Source organism: Zea mays, chromosome 5 (genome assembly GCF_902167145.1).
Source record: "Zea mays cultivar B73 chromosome 5, Zm-B73-REFERENCE-NAM-5.0, whole genome shotgun sequence".
Taxonomy (NCBI): domain Eukaryota; kingdom Viridiplantae; phylum Streptophyta; class Magnoliopsida; order Poales; family Poaceae; genus Zea; species Zea mays.
The window spans coordinates 10,511,858-10,533,635 of NC_050100.1; the positions used below are offsets into that span (position 1 = coordinate 10,511,858).

Consider the following 21,778-nt stretch of genomic DNA (forward strand, 5'->3'; position numbering starts at 1 on the left):
TAGATTTAGATCTAACGATATATCATATTTAGCATTTAAACTCTTTTACCACCACCTGGTATAGCTTTATTAAAAAAACTCTTTGGATAGAGATCTAACAAATTTAAAAGTTTGATTGCACGCTTCACCTAATATATGTTTACATATTAGTTATTGCCCTATTTGTTAGGCGAGATGTGAGAAAGCAAATCAGATCTACTGTACACGCTTATGACTAGTTTGAGAGCGAGAAAACCGGAGGGGATTGGAAGGCCTAGATTACACTTTTTATTAAAAATGAATAAGAGGAGAAATCTAGTCCCCTAATCCACTCTGGTTTTATGGCTCCTAAACTAGCGCTCAATGTTTGACGTAGACACACGAAAACTCGTGATTAAAGTAGGGATGGAGATATGAAACACGGAAGGAAGTATGTGAAGTTACACAACAATCAGCAAATCAATCAAATAGACGCGGTTCAAGAAGCCGTTGCCAGTTGCCACGGTTTTGCCCGTATCCCAGCACCAGCAGGCCAGAAAAGCCCAGCCAAGCGGAGCCAACCATCCCCGCGGCAGTCAACCCCCCAACTCCGTTCATTGCGGCAGCCAAATCGAGATCTCGCCCGTGCTGAATCCCACCACTCTCGCCGACCCGGCCGGCCGCAGCAAGCGCAGCGCATCGACAGGAGCCGAAGAACCGAAGAGGAGATGGCGTCGGCGCTGTCCTCCCTGCGCTACGGCGACAGCCTCTCGGTGGTGGGCATCTCCGCCGCGACGGCCGTGCTCTGCGAGGCCATGTCCTGGCTCCTCATCTACCGCACCGCCACCTACAACTCCCTCCGCGCCTCCATCGAGCGCCACTCCCGCAAGCTAGACGCCATGAAGTCCGGCTCCACCTCCGCCTCCTCCGGCACCGCTGCCTCCTCCGCGCAGCCCGCATCGTCGCGGGCTAAGAAGATGGACCGCGTCGAGACCAGCCTCAAGGACGCTGCGCGGGAGCTCTCGCTCGCCAAGCTCAAGTCGGGCGCCGTCGTCGCTGTCATGCTCTTCGTCGTCTTCGGCCTGCTCAACTCCCTCTTCGAGGGCCGCACCGTTGCCAAGCTGCCCTTCGCGCCCATCCCGCTCGTCCAGCGGATGAGCCACCGCGGACTGCCCGGGAACGATCCCACCGACTGCTCCATGGTTTTCCTCTACTTCCTCTGCTCCATGAGCATCCGAACCAACCTGCAGAAACTGCTTGGCTTCGCGCCGCCACGCGCGGCTGCTGCAGCCGGCGGTGGCCTCTTCCCCATGCCCGATCCGAAAGTTAATTGAGGTACTAGATCGATCTCTCTGCTTCAATTTTCGTTGATACGCTTGATTGGATTGTAGATCGTGCTAAAATCCGAAGCCGCAGTGCACAAGTTACAGGGACTCCAAGTTACATGTGTTATTAGATCATGGTCCTGGGCCCTGTTGAAAATTTCTTTCTGGATCCACTAGTTCACAAAGCTACAAACGGGAGTGCGGACCTTTTGGGTGCATGTGAGCGTTCAGTGATTGGTGGTTTCAGGTTGATTGAGATGATTTTTGTTGTCGGTTTAGCAGTGAAAACTACCCATTCTATATATCTCTCGAACAACAAACCCTAAAATAGAGTCCTAAAATTTAAAATAGAACCATATTTAGGGCCCGTTTGGCACAGCTCCAGCTCCTGATTCTAAGCGAGGATCTGGAGGAGCCGTGCCAAACGGGTATTTTTTTAAACTGATTCCCGTGTGAAGCCGAAAGATCGGAAGTCGTTTTTGTGAAGAAAGGTGAGATCTAAAAAAACCCGCTCCACCCTCCCTTAAAACAGCTCCTCAACCAACCAAATATGGACCTCCACTTAAAGTTTGATCGAAATTACCCGCAATTGCCATTGGACAAAAACATAACGAGCCAATTTATGGATTAAACATTTGAGACCATTTTATGCATTACTATGATGGGAATATTTTATATGTTATTGTTTCATATTTTTTTCCGTATATGCATCCTACTTATTGGTTTGTAATAAAGTTGAACTGCAAAGAGTAAAACAGACAATCGCCACAGACCACCAACTCTCAGAAGACAAGAATCAGTTTACTTGCCAACCGGTTTTAAAAATGATTCTGATTTTCTAGGAGAATCAAGAGGATCAGCTCCTCACGAGGATAAGATCTAGAGCTAAAGAAGCAGGAGCTGGAGCTTTGCCAAACGGGCCCTTAGAATGTTTAGGATTTCAAAAGAAACGTCTACTCCAACAGCCATGCCTTAAAAATGCTATTAAGGAAATAAATCATGTTGTCAGGAAATAAATGGTTAATGATTATGTGGAAACGAAGATAGGGTTTTAGTATATGGGTACTCTATTTAGGATCCGACAGATCGAGCCCTATAAACGTTTAATGAAATTTTATAAAATAGGGCCGCTGTTGGAAGGATGTTTTATGATTTTGAATCCTATATTTAAAATATGACCATATTTAGAGGCTTTTTTGGAGATGCTCTTAATACCCTATCCAACATGTGACCATTAATATCACAAACAAAAATAACTAAGACGTAGATAAATTTTTTAATTGATCAAATGATTGGACTAAAATTGCTAGAGGGTGTTTGGTTTCTATGGAATAATCTTTAGTTTCTCTATTTTATTCCGTTTTAGTCCCTAAATTATTAAATATGGAATTAGTTTATGTAATTGTCAATTTAGAGACTAAAAAAATGGAGGGACTAAAAATTTGTTCCTAAAAACCAAACACCTCCTAAGACTGTCTCCAATAAACAGTGTAAAATAGGGGACGCGGAAATGTAGATAATATTGTTTAATTCTATTTGTAGAGTGAAGTTTAAAATAGTAGATGGGATATGGAATCTGCTGGAGATAATCTAAGAAAGTTGTACGATACACATATGGCCTGTTTGTTTCAGCTTTTCTCTGATGAGCTTTTCTAAGAATCTGGCTGTAGAAGAGAATCTGAGTATCATAGGTATTATGTGCGGAGGAAGATGAATGGGTACAGAGTTTAGGATCTAGAAAGTGGTGGATTTTTACTATCGCGACGACACGGTTGATTATGTGTTCACATTAACTTTGAACGGCTTAAACTAAAACGATTCTCATAGAAGCTAACTGAAAAGTTGGACGTTTGGCAGCTTACAATAACTTCTTGTGATTTGAATCAGCAAATAAGCTAAAACAAACATGGCCATAAGATGGGCTTGAGTTGTCTCTCGATCTGGACCAACACGCCGAGAGAAATAAGATTGTGAAGTCTTGCTCCTCTTCACCATAGAGAATATGTAAATCCATCATCCATATTTCTAATTTCAGTTCTCATTTTTAATCCAATTGAAATATTGAATGGAGAAACTGAAAAAGAAAAAAAAACCCTGCTAGTATTCATACAGATAACCAGAAGTTCAGAAAGCTCTGGTCAAGAATCTGAAGTGCAGAACAGCAGAAATACTGAAGAGCAGGGATCAGCCTGGACGGTTGGACCTAGTTTTTCCCCAATATTCTTTTCATCCATTGCTTATTCCAGTATGCATGTTTACTCTCAAAAGAACGAGCGAATGTAGGTCTCCCTTAGAATGCAGGAATTTCGGAGGAATTATACACAATTTCACAGGAATCAGCTCATTTTAATAAGAAAAACGTATGAAAAAATTCCCACATTCTAAAGGGGCCTGTAGCTTTAGTTTTGGGTGGCAGCTATTCTATCATTAGTCATGTACCTTAAATGTACAACTGAACTTCATCTAAGCATCACAAGGGGGCTTCAGCAGCAGGAACAGAAATTCAGAAAATGCATTGCGACAAGAGAAAATGCTCGTATATTGCCGTTTATTCTTAAGCATAGTTTTTTTCTTTTCATTTATTTATAGTTCGCTATCTGATCGCAAACTGTTTCCTTCCGCTGTTTATCACCACAGGCTGATTTCCAAGACGAGTGAATCCGAACCAAAGATAGCAATAGTCGCCCGGGAAAGACTCTGTGCGACTGCACCGATATCCGTACCCAATTCATTTTCCACAGCTCACCGGTTTGTTGTTGCGCACCGGTGATTGCAAACCTGAAGGTTGGCTTATTTATTGCATTGACTGAAACAACGAACATGAATTACCTGCTGGGAGGCAGAGAAATGTGCAGCCTAATTTTTTCGGCCTCTACGATTCTCTGTCTTTATAATATAATTGATGACGTCGACTCTCTCTTGATTGTGTGCACGTCTGATACCATTCAGAGTTAACAGTGATTTTAGCATCAACGCCATAGGGGGCGTTTGGATCCCTTGCGGCTCCTTGCTTTGCCAGGACATTTTGTACTTGGATTTTTTGCTGGCTTTCTTGGTTTCAACGCTGACAAGGTTTTGTATTGCTAGCTTGGGCGAGCTTGAAACGCCCTCCGCTTCTCGCAAAGATTAGCCTTGCCAAGCGAGGCGAGGTGCATGGGCAAGAAAACCAACGCGTACGTGATATCTGCCTCATCTGTGCATGTTCAGGTTGGCGAGCACCATCCGGCAAACTCCGACATCCTTTTAGAGCTATTTTGGGAGCCATAAACTATTTTTCTTCCTCTGATTATCCCCAAACCTCAACCAATTCGTTTTTTATTTTAACCCTTTTCTAAAATATTTCTAAAAGTAATATCGTTTTTTCTAAAACTAACCCGTTTAACTGTTTCAATTTCTTTGGCATAGCTAAATCGAACTATCGCGCCGACCAGCTTAACACGGTTGGCCAACCACCCGTTGATCGACGATTTAGCATCATTTGCCTTGTCATGACACCTAACTTTGTAGGGGATACGATACATGGTCGTGCGTCGGCCTAGCTCCTCCTCTCTCTTCTTCCTCTCAACTTTCTCTGGCCACATCGCTTTACCGAGACAAGCACCCCAAGCTTCCCCTGAGTAAGGATAAGATAATATTGCTTTTTTTGTTTATACAGTGGATTTAAAGATTAACCTTAATTGCTAGGTTTAAATAAAGTTTATTGGGCAGCGAACTAAAATATTTTAAGTAGTTAAAATACGTTAGGTAATTTTGGTTGAATGTAGTTGCATGTGCTCCATGTTTAGGCTAGTTATATAGTTAGAAAATTAGATAGTATCTTTAGGTTTTAATTTGTTAGCAATAATATTCGGGGTTTCTGTTCGCAAAAATTAAGTTTGAAGTGACCTAGAAACGTGAAATAATGAAAGATGTTGTGGCTTTGACCTCGGCAAAAGCATGAGACAACCCACCTTCTTGTCCTCTAGTCTCGTACAACACCCGGCTGGCTTCATTAGACATTGTGTGGTCTACAAAAACAAAAAAAAGATAACAGTTAAAGCAAGGTTCTGTTAGCACCACGAATCGCAGAAGAAGTAGCAAGGGGAAAAGGGCAGAGAGGAACTTGGAGAAGAAGATTAGGCAGGCAATATGACGGCTATTTTCTTATTTCAGTTCATGACCTCCAAAAACCCTAGGTAGCGTCTATATATAGTCACTGATACAGCTCACACATTACATGGCCCACTGCGGTCCAATTACATTTGAGTTCGGCCTCCTGGTCCTTCGTGCGCGTGGCAGCTGCGTCGCTTCCTGGTCAGCTGAAGCAGACTCTCCTTCTTGATTTGCCTGCACGATCTGTTCTTCAGTGATGTTCGTCGGCCTTGTGCTGACAGGTTCTTCCCATCGTTAGAAAATTAAAAATGCATAAGCAATATCATGAACGAAGCATAAAAATTCAGTAATAACATACCATGTAGCTTTGAAGTGGACTTGCCTCAACATGTGTCTCCCTTCTAGTGATTTTATCGTAGATATTGGCGAGACATCATCATCAGACTCGTCCTCGATTAGTGCAGAGGAACTAATGTGTCATGGCTCCTTATCGACATGTGTAAGCAAATCGGGTACTAGTCAAAGTTGTGCTGGTCCTGTGGTCCGTACACTCCACTACCATAATCCGGGCATTTGCCGAGTGCTTTTTATCGGGCACTCGGCAAAGAAACCGTCTCCGTCACCCAGCGCCGTAACGGCTACTTTTCTTTGTCGAGTGCTCTCTGGCACTCGGCAAACCTCTTTGCCGAGTGTCCGAGAAAAAGTATTCGGCAAAGAAGGCTTTGCCGATGCACTGTGTGTCGAGCCTTCTTTGACGAGTACGACACTCGGCAAAGACGACGATTCCGGTAGTGCTCCCTATGGTCCTATATATATGTATAGCATTGTGTTATGTGACATACCAATCCTTCCCCTCATTTCTCTTTCTTTAGTCAGACATAGAATTGTCATAGTAGTAACTTCATCTATTCACATATTTCATTAACGAATTATAGCGAATGAGGAACTAGTTGTGTCACGTTTCGCTTGTGGAGTAGTGCATCAATGGGTTCGGTTGAAACCTTCTGAACTGGCTGCACACCCTACAAGACAGGTGGACCTCAACCACATGGAAGAAGATAAGTGGCATATATGTTATATGCACACGCTCAGTCATATCGCTTAGACCATAAAGGTCTAACTCCAATCATCCCCAAGGGAATCTAAGGGTACGTTTCGTTGCGGGACAGACGAGACAAAGACGTTCTTGGCGACTTCTCTTGTCCCTACAATTTTAAAGGATAATTGGGACAATATTGTGATTGTTCTGTCCCAACCCTTGACCCTTAATCAAACAACCTCATTTGAGTAATCGTCATATCCCGTCCCGTCCTATCATTACAACCAAACTCACCTAAGTAACCTACCATTGAGAAATAATGTTTGATTATTTGGGAAACAAATGTGTAAATTGTGACCATAAGACTATCCGCAACCGTTACCTCTAAATTTTTCCCCCTATATCACTTTCCCACCTATTTTTCCCCCTATTTTTTCATCTCCCGCAGCGATTCCCCCTAAATACTCCCCCTATACCCCATTACCACTATAAAATATCATTTTCTATACCAACTATCAATTTTTTATCTACTAACAATTACTCGTGGACCCACGTCACAGTGTCGTAGGGGGTGAATAGTGAAACGCTAGATTGAGGGAGAGAGAAGAGGGCCGCTTTAAAGAGTTGCTTATAGGGGGCGGCGTTGCGCGGTCAGGGGACCTCTACGAAGGGGAGGGGGCTGCTTAGCGCTGTGCACTGCAGACAGCCTAAGGACAAGTTGCTAACCTATGTGTCGGGACGTCGAGGTCTATGTATTGCTTGTGACGCCTTTGTGGGTTCCTCTTATAATTTTTAGCTCTTTCTAGAGGTACAAGCACATCAGATGGGTCCTATCTGGGTGATTCCAGAGGTAAAAGCTGACATGATATTGAGGTTGTTGTGGTATACTGAGCATTGTAGTAAAAAAGCTAGTGCTAACACTAACAGTCGACAATGTGATCGGTACTAAGGTCGATAGCTAATGTGATAAATAATCGAGATCCATAGGTAATGTGATAGTGACAGTCGGTAAGGGCCGCCTGCTGCACCGGAGCGGCGTTTGGATAATTGGATTGCAACAACAGCAGGGCTTGTCAGCCTTTCACCAATAAAAAAAAACAGTGGCGCCTGTCGGCAGCATCTGACCGGCGTGCACACTGTGCTCATTTCCATCTCCAATCGATTCGCGCAGGGGATGGGGATTCGAATTCTCACCTCACTCCACCAACCCGAGCCCAGCACGGCATGGACCACGGACCACGGACAGGTGTGGGGTGTGGCAGCCTGGCAGGCGCCGCGTCCTTTTCTTCCTGGCGCGCGCGGTCGGCCATTCGCCCATTCTCGGGTCGAGACGGCAAGCGTCAGACCAGTGACGAAGCAAATCTACCATGCGATGCGAGCATGACAAATAAATACCCTTTACCTCGTCCTTGCCGCCGCGGCCGCCGGGGCGTCCCGGATCGTGGTGGTGCTTGCCGTCGCTGGTGAGTCCATGAGACGTGTGTCACCCGGCCGTTCAGCGCAGAGCCCATCCGGCCATCCCGTTCGTACCTAACCGGCACCTTCTTCTGCGGATCAATCCGGCAAAGCCAGCGCGCGCGATGCGCCGGCGGTGGGACAGCTGCTTCTCGGGCAGCGACGTCCGCGTGGGCGGGCGCGTCCCCCCCGAGGAGCCGGAGCCGGAGGTCTTCTCCTTCGCCGAGCCCCTCCCGTCGTGGCCCACAGGTGAGTGGAGGAGACTGGCGATGCATCTCCTCCTCTCCTTCGGTTGGATTTGGGATCGTGCATCTGCGTCCGTGTTGTGATTGTTGTGACTGCCCATCAATCCACCCCCACCACCAACTCGCGAAATGTGTGGCCGCTAGATTGTTTAATCGATCCGGCGCCGCATTCTGCCAGGCGGGGGATTCGCGCGGGGGAGGATACGTATCGGCGGAGGGGAGCTGGAGCTCGCCGCGGCCACCGCGTTCCAGAAGATCTGCACCCTGTCGTCGCGGCGGCGTGGCGGCGGCGGCAGCGCCACCTTTTACCGGCCGGTCGGCGTCCCAGAGGGGTTCTCGCTCCTGGGTTACTACTGCCAGCCTAACTGCCGCCCGCTCCACGGCCACGTCCTCGTTGCCAGAGCGGGGGAGCGCCCGTCCGGCGCCTCACCTCAGCCGCCGCCGCCGCCGCTCTGCAAGCCGCTGGACTATACGCTCATCTGGGAATTCCAAGCCAGTGGCGATACCGGCTACGGCTACGGTCGAAGCGACGCCTACTTCTGGATCCCCGTGCCGCCGGAGAGGTATCGGGCGCTCGGGTGTCTCGTGACCACGGAACCACGGAGACCACCGCTCGAGGAGGTGGTATGCGTCCGCGAGGACCTGACGGACGAGTGCGAGCCGCACGGCTCGCTGCTCTGCCTAGAGCAGCCGCGGCCGTCTTCGTTCTTCACCGTGCGGGGCGTTCGTCCGGTGCGCCGAGGGATACGGGAGAAAGGAGTGTGCGTGGGCACCTTCTGCTGCGCCGCTGACGGGCTCCCCCCGCGCGAGCACGGCATGGCGTGCCTGGGCAACGTCGAGCTCGACCTGTCGGCGATGCCAACGCTGGAGCAGGCGCACGCGGTGATCCGGCACTACGGCCCCACGCTGTTCTTCCACCCCAAGGAGGTCTACCTGCCGTCGTCCGTCTCTTGGTTCTTCAAGAACGGCGCCGCGTTGTACAGGCGAGGGGGAGACACCGCGGGCGAGGAGATCGACGGCGAGGGGTCCAACCTCCCTGGTGGCGGTTGCAACGACGGGGAGTTCTGGATCGACGTTCCCAGCGGCGAGCGGGGCCGCGCCGTGTGCCGCGGCAGCATCGACAGCGCGGAGCTCTACGCGCACGTGAAGCCGGCCATGGGCGGCACGTGCACCGACGTGGCCATGTGGGTGTTCTGCCCGTTCAACGGCCCGGCGAGGCTCAAGCTGGGCCCGATCAGCCTCCCGCTGGGCAAGACCGGGCGGCACGTCGGGGACTGGGAGCACTTCACGTTCCGCGTCAGCAACCTCACCGGTGAGCTCATGGGCGTGTACTACTCGCAGCACAGCGGCGGGCACTGGGTGGACGCCTCCGCATTGGAGTACATCGACGGCAACCGGCCTGTGGTGTACTCGTCCAGGAACGGGCACGCGAGCTACGCGTACCCTGGCGTGTACCTGCAGGGCTCGGCGGCGCTCGGGGTCGGCATCCGCAACGACGCCGCTCGGAGCAGCCTATTCGTGGACTCCAGCGCCAGGTACCGCATCGTTGCGGCGGGGTATCTGGGCGAGGGCGCCGTCGTCGAGCCGCAGTGGCTGCAGTTCATGCGGGAGTGGGGTCCGACGGTGGTGTACAAGTGGAGGAAGCGGATGGAGTGGGTGATCGGCCGCCTACCTCCCTGGCTCAGGTGCAGAGCGGAGAGCATGCTGAACAAGATGCCCAACGAGCTGTCCAGGGAAGAAGGGCCGACCGGGCCCAAGGAGAAGAACAACTGGGAGGGAGACGAGAGATGGTAAGACTGGTACGTAGGAACAGTGCTCAACGATGTGATTTTATAACATGTGTGGCTTAAATTAAGGGGCGTGCTATATTTAGGTGTTTGAAAAACAGCTTCTTCGCGGACCATACACTAGTACAATTTGGCTCTATACCAGCGGTACGCTTTTTACATCACAGACGGTTCGGTTAGAAAACCGCCTGTAATGTCCCAGGCGGTTCAGTACGCCTGTGATGTAATAGTATCACAAGCGGTTTTTGTTTAGGACCGTCTGTGGTGCTCTATCCTTTTCACAAACGGACCCTAAGAAAAAACCGCCTCTGATTGTAAAAATATTTTTAATTTTTAACAGAAATATGCAAATACAATTTAAATGAATTAATATTTAATTTTTAACAGAAATATGCAAATACAATTTAAATGAATTAATATTTAATTTTTAACAATAATATGCAAATACAATTTAAATGAATTATAATAGCACACATAGATAACTAGAGAGATTTTAAATTAATTGGCAACCACAATTCATAGTCGATCATACATGATAACAAGTACAATTTGATTCATACAATTTTTCATGAACTACCATTTTTTCGCATGTATGGCTTTAAGTTCTTATCAATTTTCTTTTCCACACGCTTGATTCTCTCTAGACCGTTAAAGACGAACATCTCTTCATACTTATTGTATTTCTCATCTTGGTCTCCCACATTCTCAACTCCAACAATTTTTTGCTTTCCAGAAATAACTACATGCATCTTCTCATCTGCTGCATCGAGTACATAGAACACTTGTGCAACACATTCGGCGAGAACCCACGGGTCATCTTTATATCCTACTTTCTTTAAGTCTACCAGTGTGAGTCCGTAGTTATCCACTATCACCCCCATGGGATGTTGTACCCATTGGCACTTAAATAAGGGTATTTTCATGCTTGGGCCATAATCAAGTTCCCATATTTCCTCTATGAATCCAAAATATGTGGTCTTTTATCCATGTAGGTCAAAAGCATCGATACAAACACCGCTATTTTGTGCAACACTTTTCATGTCTTTTGATTTAGTGTAGAATGTGTACCCATTGATGTCATATGCTTGCCATGATGTCACAAAACACGATGGACCAGAAGCCAAATTCTTCATTGTTTTCTCTTCCAAAGAGTCTCCGAATGGGATGTTTTTGTCCATTAACCATTCGCTGAAACGATGTTTGTGCTCCCTCATGATCCAGTCCTCTGTGCGGTTCTGATTTTCTTTACGAAGCTCATCCAGGTGTTCCTCTATGTAAGGCTCGGCTATCGTGAGATGTTGTAGTACACTACCATGAGCACAATGTACTAGCTTGTAATCCTCAACGCGAAAAGTTTTCTTGCCCATTCTCCCTCTCCCACATAGTTTACCCTCATGTTTAGGTACAGGCACACCTATCATTGTTCCGTCACTGATGTAATCTATACAGCTCTCAATCACTTCTTGTGTAGTGTATCCCTCCATGATTGAACCCTCTGGGTGAGCGCGATTTCGCACATAACCTTTTAATACTCCCAGGTATCGCTCCAACTGAAACATATGATGTAAATATAGTGGCCCTAATATTTTTATGTGATCCACGAGATGTATGATTAGGTGTACTTGCATATCAAAAAATGATGGAGGAAAACACATTTCAAGCTTGCACATAGTCTCGATGATGTATGCCTTTAGATAGTCCAAGTCTTCTAAAGCTATTACTTTTTGTGAAACCGCATTGAAAAAGTAACACAAGCGTGTGATGACAACTTTGACATGCTCTGTTTCGAGGGCTCTTACCGCAATTGGGAGGAACACCGTCATCATCACATGGCAGTCATGAGAGTTGTAGCCAAATAGAGACAAGTCCTTCATCCTGACTAGTCTGCTGATATTGGATGAGAAACCTGTGGGCACTTTGACCCCACGCAAACATTTGCAAATCTTTGTTCTCTCCTCAACTGACAAGTTGTAGCTAGTTGGGGAGAGGTAAGGCTTCCCTTTGCCACTATCCACTGGATGAAGTTCCGGTCTGATTTGAAGATCTACTAGATCATTGCGTGATTTGAGTCCGTCTTTTGTCTTACTCGGCATGCCCAGCAAGGTTCCAATGATGCTGTCAAAAACATTTTTTGTTACATGCATCAAATCAATGCTGTGGCAAATTTCCATATCCTTCCAGTATGGGAGGTACTTGAAAAAAATTGATTGCTTCTTGAAAGTTGTGTAAGTTGAAGGGTCAGTTCTCTTTCTCTTTTCTCCTTTGTTTTTTCCCTTTCTGAATACAACATGAATGTTCTTTACAATTTCAAAAACAAGTTTCCCACTATAAGGCTTTGGTGCACCTTCACTTTCCAGTTGATTGTTAAATTCCGCTTTCATCTTTCGGTACTTATGCTGCTTCATCAAGAACCGTCTGTGTCCCATGAACACCAACTTCTTGGATGATTTAAGGTACATGGAAGCAGTTCCATCGACGCACACTACACAACCATTCTTTCCTTTAGTCTTTTGCCCTGATAGTGTGGCGCCACCGGGAGAATCATGAATGGTAACAAATATAATTGCTCTTAAGTTGAAATACTCATGGCAATACTCATCCCATATTCTAACTCCTTCATTCCAGAGCTTTGTCATATCTTCCATAAGAGGTTCTAGGAACACATCAATATCAACACCAGCTGATTTCGGACCTTGAATAAGAATAGTCAACATAATGTACTTTCTTTTGTGACACAGCCATGATGGAAGGTTGTACATCGTTAAAGTCACGGGCCAGGTGCTATGTACACTTCTTTTTTCACCAAATGGATTCATTCTATCTGTACCCAAAGCAAATCTTACATTTCTGGTTTCTTTGGCAAACTCAGGATACATAAGATCGAAATTTTTCCATTGTGATGCATCAGCAGGGTGTCGAATCTGTTTGTTATTCTGCTTGCGATTTTCAGCATGCCAACGCATAAGCTCAGCCTCCCTAGGATTTGAGAACAAACGTTTTAAGCGATCAATTACTGGAAGATACCACATCACCAAAGCTGGGTTCTTTGACTTCTTTTTCCCATCCATGTCATCCAAAGTGTCATCGTCACTTTCAGGTCCAATAGTGGATTTCTTGTTTTTATTTTTCTTCGGGAATTTTTTTACACAGTCTTGATTGTAGCTCTTCTTGTATCGACTGACATTGCAAACTGGGCATCTTGATGCGTTCTCAAAATCGCCACGATACAGAATACAATGGTTCGGACATGCATGAATTTTTTGCACACCCAGAGCTATGGGAGATATAAGCTTCTTCGCTTTATAAGTGCTTGTTGGTAGTTTGTTGGGTTTTGGTAGTAATTGGGACAGAAAATTCAAAAGATCTGTGAAGCTAGTATCAGACCATCCGGCGCTAGACTTCAACTTCAGAAGTTCTAGAACTGTACGCAGTGTAGTAAACTCTTTGTCACAACCCTTTGATTCATCATATAAAGGTTCTTTTGAAGCACTTTCCAGTCCCTCCATTTTAGATAGCCCTTTCTGCGATCCCACAGAACTCAACATTTCTGGTTCCATATGGCGCAACATCTCTTCGCAATCAAATTCTTCAAAATCTTGATTAGCATCCACATTATCCACTTTACCATCAACTTTAAGATCTAAAATTCCGACAACTCTCTCGTCATTACCAGGCACTTCAGACGGATCCAACTCACCATGTTCTGACCATATCGTGTAATTGTCTTTAAACCCTCTTTTTAGCAGATGTGATTGGATTACTCCTGTATCTCTCCAAGCTATCTTATTATCACAGTCGATGCACGGACATAATATCTCCTTGCTCTTTCGCAAATTCGCGTGCTTGTTGGCCGCTTCAATAAAGCTTCTCAAATTTCGAATATACAACGGATGTGGTCTTGGCACATTGTACATCCAACCTCAGTCCATTACTTATCCTTATATTGATTAACATCAATAAAATCATTAATTAATTGAATTCATCCATAAAACATGAAACGAATTGATGTGCATGAAAATGAAACAAACATTGCAACAATAGGTACCTTGAGGTGAGACAACTGTATTTTTAAAGAATCTTTAAACTAGATCAACTATTATAAGTCCAAATCTTGAATTCCAAAGCTTTTTCTTCAAATCCGGTCTATATTACAAAATTGAGGCAAAAAATCGCATCAAAATGAGAAAGAAAACAAATGGAGATCATATATATGCATAAACTATTGAAATCAATCAATAAACTCAAAAACAAAACCTTCTCCCTGTAGATCTCAAAGCAAGCCCGCCGCCGCTACAGTGCTGTGAAGGTTCTGGGAGTTAGGGTTCTGGAACCCGTGGGGGGCGAGTCCTTTTATAATGTACACACATCACAGGCGGATATTTAGCAAAACCACCTGTGATAGACAACATCACAGGCGGTTTTTTACGTCGACCGCCTGTGAAGTTAATTTATCACAGGCGGTCGGAATTAACAACCGCCTGTGATGTTGTCTATCACAGGCGGTTTTGCTAAATATCCGCCTGGGATTCTTTACAATATATAAAAGGCTCGCGATAGGAACCCTAACTCTGATCCCGCCCGAGCACGAACCCGAGCGCCGCCAGGCTGCCGCCGTGTCCCCGTCCCCGAGCACGAACCCGAGCGCCACCGTCCCCGTCCCCGAGCTCGAGCGCCGTCGTCCCCGTCCCCGAGCCCGAGCGCCGCCTTCCCCGAGCGCCCGAGCAACGCCGTCCCCTTCACCTTCCCCGAGCACCGCCGTCCCCTTCACCTTCCCCGAGCGCCGTCGTCCCCTTCACCTTCCCCGAGCGACGTCGTCCCCTTCACCTTCCCCGAGCGCCGCCGTCCCCTTCACCTTCCCCGAGCGCCATCGTCCCCAAGCTCTTTCTTCTTCCTCTCGTAGTAAGGTCAAAGTTCAGGTTCATTTCTTCTAAGTTCATGGCTCGAATTTCCTATATGTGTTTCAATCATATATGTGTTTGAATCATATATGTTAATTGATGGCAGATTACTTGTGTTTGAATCATATATGTGTTTGAATACACAGCTGGATATATATGTGTTTGAATCATACCTTAGGTTAATCAAATGGTTAGGTAAATCAAATGCTTAGGTTAATCAATGGTTCAAACACATTAATGTGTTAATCAATGGCTATCCCTGATTATCAGTTCTTAGAATAATTACTGTTTGTGTTTTCACTTACATATTTTGTTTGGTTGTCAATATGCTTATTGCTTATTGCTTGGTTGTCAATTACTTGTTTGGCTATCCGTGAATCATATGCTTATTGCTTGGTTGTCAATTACTTCTCATGTATCAATTTTTTTATTTCTTTTATCCCTTCTGATTAAATGTTTGTATACCATTAAGGTGTTAGTATCCTTCGAATGAAGAATTTTGTGTCCCTCCATCGATTGGGATCTATTTTTATCCCTTCTGATTAAATGTTTTTTCACTTACATATTCAGTTATAAGAAAATCTCCATAGTGATTGGGGCAACAAGTCTATTTTTAGTGTTTTTTGACTACCTATCTTTGTTTGATAATCATTAGGGCAAATGTGTTTATGGCCACATACATCATGGAAGTACATAGCCATGACAATTGTTGGAACTTGCTCTCAGCAGCAAGGAAGCCAACAAGGGTGAACGGTGGTGACAACAGGGTTACGTGCACGGGGGCAATAGCTCTGTTGTTCTAGTCTCTCACGGGCACTGTGCGGGGGTATTTATAGGTAGCTGAGTGCCCAGCGCCTTGTGTTAAGGACGCATGTGCCCTCAGACACCTAGTTTATCCCCAGAATATTCCCATAAAGCAGGGTTACAAGCTGTAATTACAAGAATGCCTTTACAAACTAGGCCCGTAGCACAAAGGCGGCCACGCGGGGCCCGTTACAATGGGCCAGATCACACGTGGGCCTTAGAGCAGGACGAGGCCGTGCTGCGGGGAGACGTCACTGCTGGCCTTCGTCTGGTGCTGAATGAAGCGAAGGGTGTCCCTGCCCGTTTTGTCTTCGTCAAACCAGCGACTGTAGCGAAAGGCGACGAGCGAAGGGTGGCGTCTTTGCCTTCGCCCCAACATTTGCCCTCCGAGGGACCGGTTCGACAAAGTCACCTGGTGCCGAAGACGTCGCTAGATGGCGGAGACGCTGCCCTCGCTCGAAGTGGTTCCGCGGGGGTTTTCGATGTGACCGTTGATGGACGGCGTATTGTTGGATTGCGGGTTTCCCGAAGCGCCGCGCCCTATCGGATTGCGGGTTTCCCGAAGAGCCGCGCCCTGCCTATAAAAGGGGGCGGGGGTCGGTGCTTTTTGAACTTTGCCTTCCGCGCTCCGCGAAAACCCTAGCCGCCCGCCGTCTTGCTGCTCGTCTGCCCGCCGTGCTCTTGATCGCCGGAGATCTGGCTCGAGTGAAGCAGACCGCCCGCCGCCGCCGACGGTACGTAGCAATGCCGTCCTCTTCTTCTTCCGCCGACACCACGCCGCCGGCGGCCGCCTCGTCTGAGGAGACGTTGAGTAGCTTGATGGTGGAGGAGTTGCGCGCCGGCGACTCTGTTGATTTTGGTGTGTCACGGATGACGTCAGCCCGCGTTGAAGATATGCAGCGGTTGGGCTACTTTGGCGGCGGAGTTGCTCGTGCTCCGGGGACGGAGGAAGTCCCCGAGCCGGAGGGTGAGTTGGTCGTTTTCGAGGCGTTCTTCGCCGCCGGTCTCCGCTTGCCTGCGCACCGGTTTGTTGGCGAAGTCCTGCGTAGATTCAACGTTCAAATACATCAGCTGACACCGAATGCCATGGTGGCGCTGGCGAAGTATGTCTGGGCGACGACTTCGTACGGCGGACAGCCGTCGGTTGAGGTTTTTGCGAAGAATTATTGTTTGCATTGGCAGAAGAGGATGGTTGGGGACGGAGTCGCCCAGTTTGGGTCATGCACATTCACGCCGAAGACCGGCAAGACCACAATGCCAGTAGTGGAGTTGGTTCCGTGCGCCCGCAACAAGTGGGGCAATTGGAATGAATTTTGGTTTTACGTTGCTGAGGGTGCCGTCGAAGGCCATGAGGGACTCCCTGTGTCTGAGATGTGCTCTCATTATTACTCTGCGTATCCGCCCTTTGAAGTGGCAGAAGAGGATGCAGACGAAGGGGCCCTTCGGTGCGCCGCCAGTCAGAGCAGTGGGCGTGATTTAGTTGAAGAGTTCGTGGCGTACGGGGTCTGGCCCTTGGCGCACGGCTGGGCGTTGGGCGAAGTGTGCCCTCGCCAGATGCCTTTTCACGGAGGAAGGGTGGTGCTCGGGCCTGAATTTGCGAAACCGCGACCCGGCCGCCTTTGTGCGTGATGCGGAGGACCTGGCGGTGCGGCTCGTGGGACGTTACGTGCCGAGGACGGAAGGTCAGCGCAGCTTTGATATCCGCGGGTCAAATGACCGTTTGAACAGGGTCTTCGAATTAAATCAATTGCCGTACGACGGCTATCCCGGTCAAGACGAAGCGGACCGCCGTGGGAAGAAACCGGCGGTGGAGACTGGAGACGACCCTGCGCCGGCGGCCGCCCCTTCCTCGAAAAAGAGAAAATTAGGTACTGCGATGGGAGGACTTGGGGTGTCTGACAGTTTTGCTAGAGAATTGATGAGGACGTGTGCGGCCCCGGGGGAAAGGATGTCTTCGCCCGAGCTCCGGGAGTCTTCAGCTCGGATGCTGAGGGTTACCGGGGGCTGCTGGCCTAGAAATGTTCCTATCCCCTGCGCGGCTAAGGAGGACTGTTTTACATCTCGTATGGTTCATCGGTGGAGAGTTTTTCCTTACGGGCGAAATATCGGTGCTGTTGTGTGGGCAGTGATGGACAAGGATCGCCAAGGTGCGGCGCAAAAACGCCAGGCGACTGTCCGGCTGCATGAAGCTAGGCCGAAGAGGCCGCGGGGGGCTCCGAAGGCTGCGGCCTCCGGCGGAGGCAAACCGCCGCTGGCGGCGAAGGCGGGCGCCGCTGCACCTAGCAAGGCGCCGGAGGCGACGGCGGGCGCCGGAGTCTCCAAGTCAACGAGGGTGGTGCCGCCGGCCAGCGGAGTGGCGGAGGCTTCGAAGGCGGCCCAAGCGTTGCCGTTGTCGGGCAAACGCGTTGCCGACTTCGGCACCGATATTACTGTGGACGACTATCTTGGTGGTAAGTCGCTGGCCTATTATTGTTATTTATATTTTTTTTTAATTTGTTGACGCGTTGCAGGGCCGGGCGAGGGCCAGCTTGCTATAGCTGCGCCTGGCGCGGCGATCGCGACGGCCGTCATGGTGCCGAAGGCGAGGGGCGAGGCGCTTGGCGCCGAAGGCGAGGTGTCGGCCCTCGCGTTGGTCAGGGACGAGGCGGGCGTGGCGACCCGCCGGCTGAAGGGAGTGATGGAGGCGCTGAGTCAGGCGACGGAGGCGCTGAGCCAGGTCCGCTGAGCTATGGTCTCTCCCCCCCTTTCTTTTCTTTTTTTTACGTCAATGGCCTTACGTGTTGTGGCGGAACTGCCCGAATTATTCCAACTTAAGTGTCCAAGTCCCGCCTTAGAGGCTAGACCACACTTAAATGGGAATAACCCGTCAATCCCTCGGATCTAGCCCGACACGGCCACTGACAGGATCAAGTACCACAATCTCACTCGAAGGTGAGTCACAGAGCAAATACAATAAAGCATAAAACCATACATGCCATAATGTTAAATTATTACATCACCATCATCATCATCGGAGTTTTTGCAAAAGTAACCATCATTGTTTGAAGTGCAGCGGAATAAAACTAACGATAATTAAACAGAGAGATGGGGAAGCCTGTCCCATCACTCCTCATGCTCCTCCTCAGCCGAGGCAGGGTCCCACTCGACAGTCCAACCCGGTGGCAGGGTGGTCGGCCAAGTTATCCCAGCAACCATCTCCTCCAGAGAACCTGTAAAAATTATGCCACAAGCAAGGCTGAGTATACTAATACTCAGCTAGACTTACCCGGTGTGAGGAGTCTACTCCTCTACCTCTAGACATGCAGCTGTTTGGCTGTGGGGTTTGGTTGCCAAAAGCACTAGCTGAGTTTCTAAGTCAAGATTTTAACTTAGTCAAGTTAAGTGTGACTCTCTTAAGGCTTAAAGTGTACTATCTATTCATACAAAGTAGCAAACATTTTAGCAATCAACATCTTATATCATCTCCGCATCATTCCACTTGTTACTCAATGTAGCAGCATGGATCAAGCAGTCTCATTAGCTGCGAGAAGCAGACGATTCGAATCGAGTTTTTATCCTTGCAAGGTAAACCTAAACACACGACATGCAGGGGCACTCCGTCCCCACACACATCAACCGTCCCCATCGATTCCCTGTCAGCAGAGAGGGGCTCACCGCCTTGGCGTACAATGCCTCACTGACCCCGACTGGCCGTCGTGCAGTGACCGCACTTGTACCCACCATAACCGGAATGGGAGACCTCGTCTCAGGTCGCGTGAGGAGGGCAATCTGCTGCCAGGTTCAATCAGGTACTAGGCTTACCGATTTACCATATTTCTCGGCATGTGCTTAGTACGTTCAAACGCTTGACTCACGGTACCACACCTTAATCCTTATTCAAATTTTTATCCCGTAGACAACCAATCCCCATGGATTGTTGCCCACAACCCAACATCATTATGATACGAAAGTGGATACAATCAATTTCCTGACCTCGCGCGAGTGCTAGAAAAACCACTCGACTTCTACCGAGATTCCTGATTAATAAAGCAGCTACTCGACTTAGCATACTAGTATTCATCTCAATGGGATTCCTGAGATCATGCAACTAGGGTTTCAGTCAACTCCTACACCTAAGTGCACAATTAATCCTACAATCATTAAGTATAGTAAAATAGCATAAATAACAGGTTATGCATAAAACCGGGGCTTGCCTTCCAAAGCAGTGGCAGGCAGGTCCTCTGGTGCAGGCTCTGGTGCTGGATCTGGGGCTACCTCCTGAGCAGCTCCTTGCTCCGGCACGAGGATGTACTCTCCGTCAGCAAGATTACAGTCTATCGAAATGCAATGAACATGTATGTCATGATTATGCAAGATTTAAGAACATAAGCTAAAAGAAACTAAGTTAAGAAGTAACTTAGGGTTTTCTTAGTTATGCGGGGCTTCCAGTGGGTTAGGTTTAATACTCCTTAGGCTTGGGTTTTTTAGTGAGGATAACATAGTGGATTGGTATTACCTTGATACATTTTTAGTGGACAGACTTCAAGGGTTTTGGGATAACATTAATTCACATTATTCATTTTCCTTTCCTTGATTTCCATTTAGGGTTTCTAGGGTAGGTTTTAACTACAACAGGGTTTTAATAATTTTCAAAAATTCTGTAAAAAATTACAGTGGGTTGTCACTGGCTATTCTAGCTTGTTTTAAGAATTTGAGGCTTAGAGTATAAATGTTAGGTTTTAAACAAAAATAACAAAAGTTAGGCAAAAAGGACCACTTTACACTACACCTTCTAGTTAGGGGTAGGTTCTGTCCTAGAGGTTATTTTTGTTGGCATCCTTTGGTAATAATAGGACTCTGTGCTAAAAATCACAGAAAACTAAGGGGTGGTTATTTAGTTATGATTTTCTTAAGTTTAATGTCAAAAAGCTCTGTCTACTACATCATTATTTGAAAAATGTCAAACAGCAGATTTCATATTTTTCCTAAGTTCTCTTTAATAAAACAATAGTTATCCCAAGGGTGGGGGTGTTTTTACCTTGGGGTTATTTTTGTAGGGTTTTTCTAAGTTATCCTTGTTTTATTAATTTAAAAGGTAGCTTTCTTATTTTACACTACAACAGGGTATGATACATTTTTCCAGTGAACTACATTGACTAAGTATCTCAACAAAAATAGGGGTGCCCTCTGGCTCACTATTTATGTCACTTTTTCTATTTTTCTTAAATTTAAGCATATTATGGAATAAGGGGTTAAAACTAACTTAATGTAATGGACAGAGGGGTTTAACATTTTTAACTAGGTCAGTAGGTAGATATAAACTTCTCCAAATTTTTCTAACCTTAGTTAAATAGTACAACCATTTTTCTTGCTATTATTAAGCTTTTGGTCTAACCTGTAATTAAATCATAACCTTATATTTTTCTCTAGTGCTTATGGGGTTTTATATTTTTCTTAAATAGGTTACAATATTTAGAGTCTGGCAAAATTAGTTTGACCAAATTTGGATAAACCAAACAGAAGTTATGGGTTTTTAAAGTTTCTGTTTGAATTTAAATCAGGTTTTAATTAAGTTTTCCTGGAAAAACAGTTTGCGCCGAGGTCCCTGGGTTTAAACCGAATCAAACCTCGCAGATCTACCCTTACGCCACTATTCACTTGAGTCTCTGACTTTTCACTTAACCCCCTGGATTTCTTTCCCTCTCACCCGCAGTCCCTCGCTTAACTGAAACAGTAGCCGCGGGAAAGAAAAGGGTGGCGCGGCTTACCGGCGGCGAGGGAGGTCCGGCGAGGTGGTCGGTGATGTTCAGGAGGTCGCGACGGTCACGTCGATGTGCGGGTCAGCGTCAGAGGTGGTCGGAGCTCCCCTGGCCACGAACACAGGCGGCGGGGATCGACGGCGGCGCCTGCTCCGGCCAAACCACGGCGGGAGAGTTCAATTAATGGGCACGAGGAGCTTCACGGGATGACACAGAGGCCATGCGCTCAACGAATCGGGAAATGGTGAAGGGGTTTACCCGGTCCACGTGCGCCGGCGAGTTCTTGAACTCCGGTGAGCGCGATTTGACTTCTCCGGTGACGCGGGCTCTCGGTTCAAGCTTGAGCAAGGCTCACGGTCTCACCAGGAAGCTACCTGGGGCTTGAATCGAACGGAGGGGGACTGGAGAGGGGTTGGCCACTGCGGTGGTTCTTGGTC

At 47.4% G+C, this 21,778-nt stretch overlaps 2 protein-coding genes across 3 annotated transcripts; both read left to right on the forward strand.

The window, feature by feature from the left end:
* Positions 1–458: 458 nt before the first annotated feature.
* Positions 459–4,209, forward strand: LOC100283298 (fb27). The gene is made up of 2 exons (NM_001156200.2): positions 459–1,293; positions 3,921–4,209. The coding sequence occupies exon 1, from the start codon at positions 687–689 to the stop codon at positions 1,290–1,292; it is 606 nt and encodes a 201-aa protein (NP_001149672.1). The 5' UTR covers positions 459–686; the 3' UTR covers position 1,293; positions 3,921–4,209.
* A 3,522-nt stretch (positions 4,210–7,731) lies between these two features.
* On the forward strand, positions 7,732–10,271 carry LOC100502510 (Vacuolar protein sorting-associated protein 62). Of its 2 annotated transcripts, none has more exons than NR_182533.1 (2): positions 7,732–8,118; positions 8,259–10,271. NR_182533.1 is itself a non-coding variant. In NM_001196988.2 (2 exons), the coding sequence occupies exons 1-2, from the start codon at positions 7,995–7,997 to the stop codon at positions 9,906–9,908; spliced, it is 1,740 nt and encodes a 579-aa protein (NP_001183917.1). In that variant the 5' UTR covers positions 7,732–7,994; the 3' UTR covers positions 9,909–10,271. The 2 variants fall into 2 exon arrangements, 1 of the variants encoding a protein (NP_001183917.1); NM_001196988.2 differs by having other exon boundaries at positions 8,293–10,271.
* Positions 10,272–21,778: the final 11,507 nt, after the last annotated feature.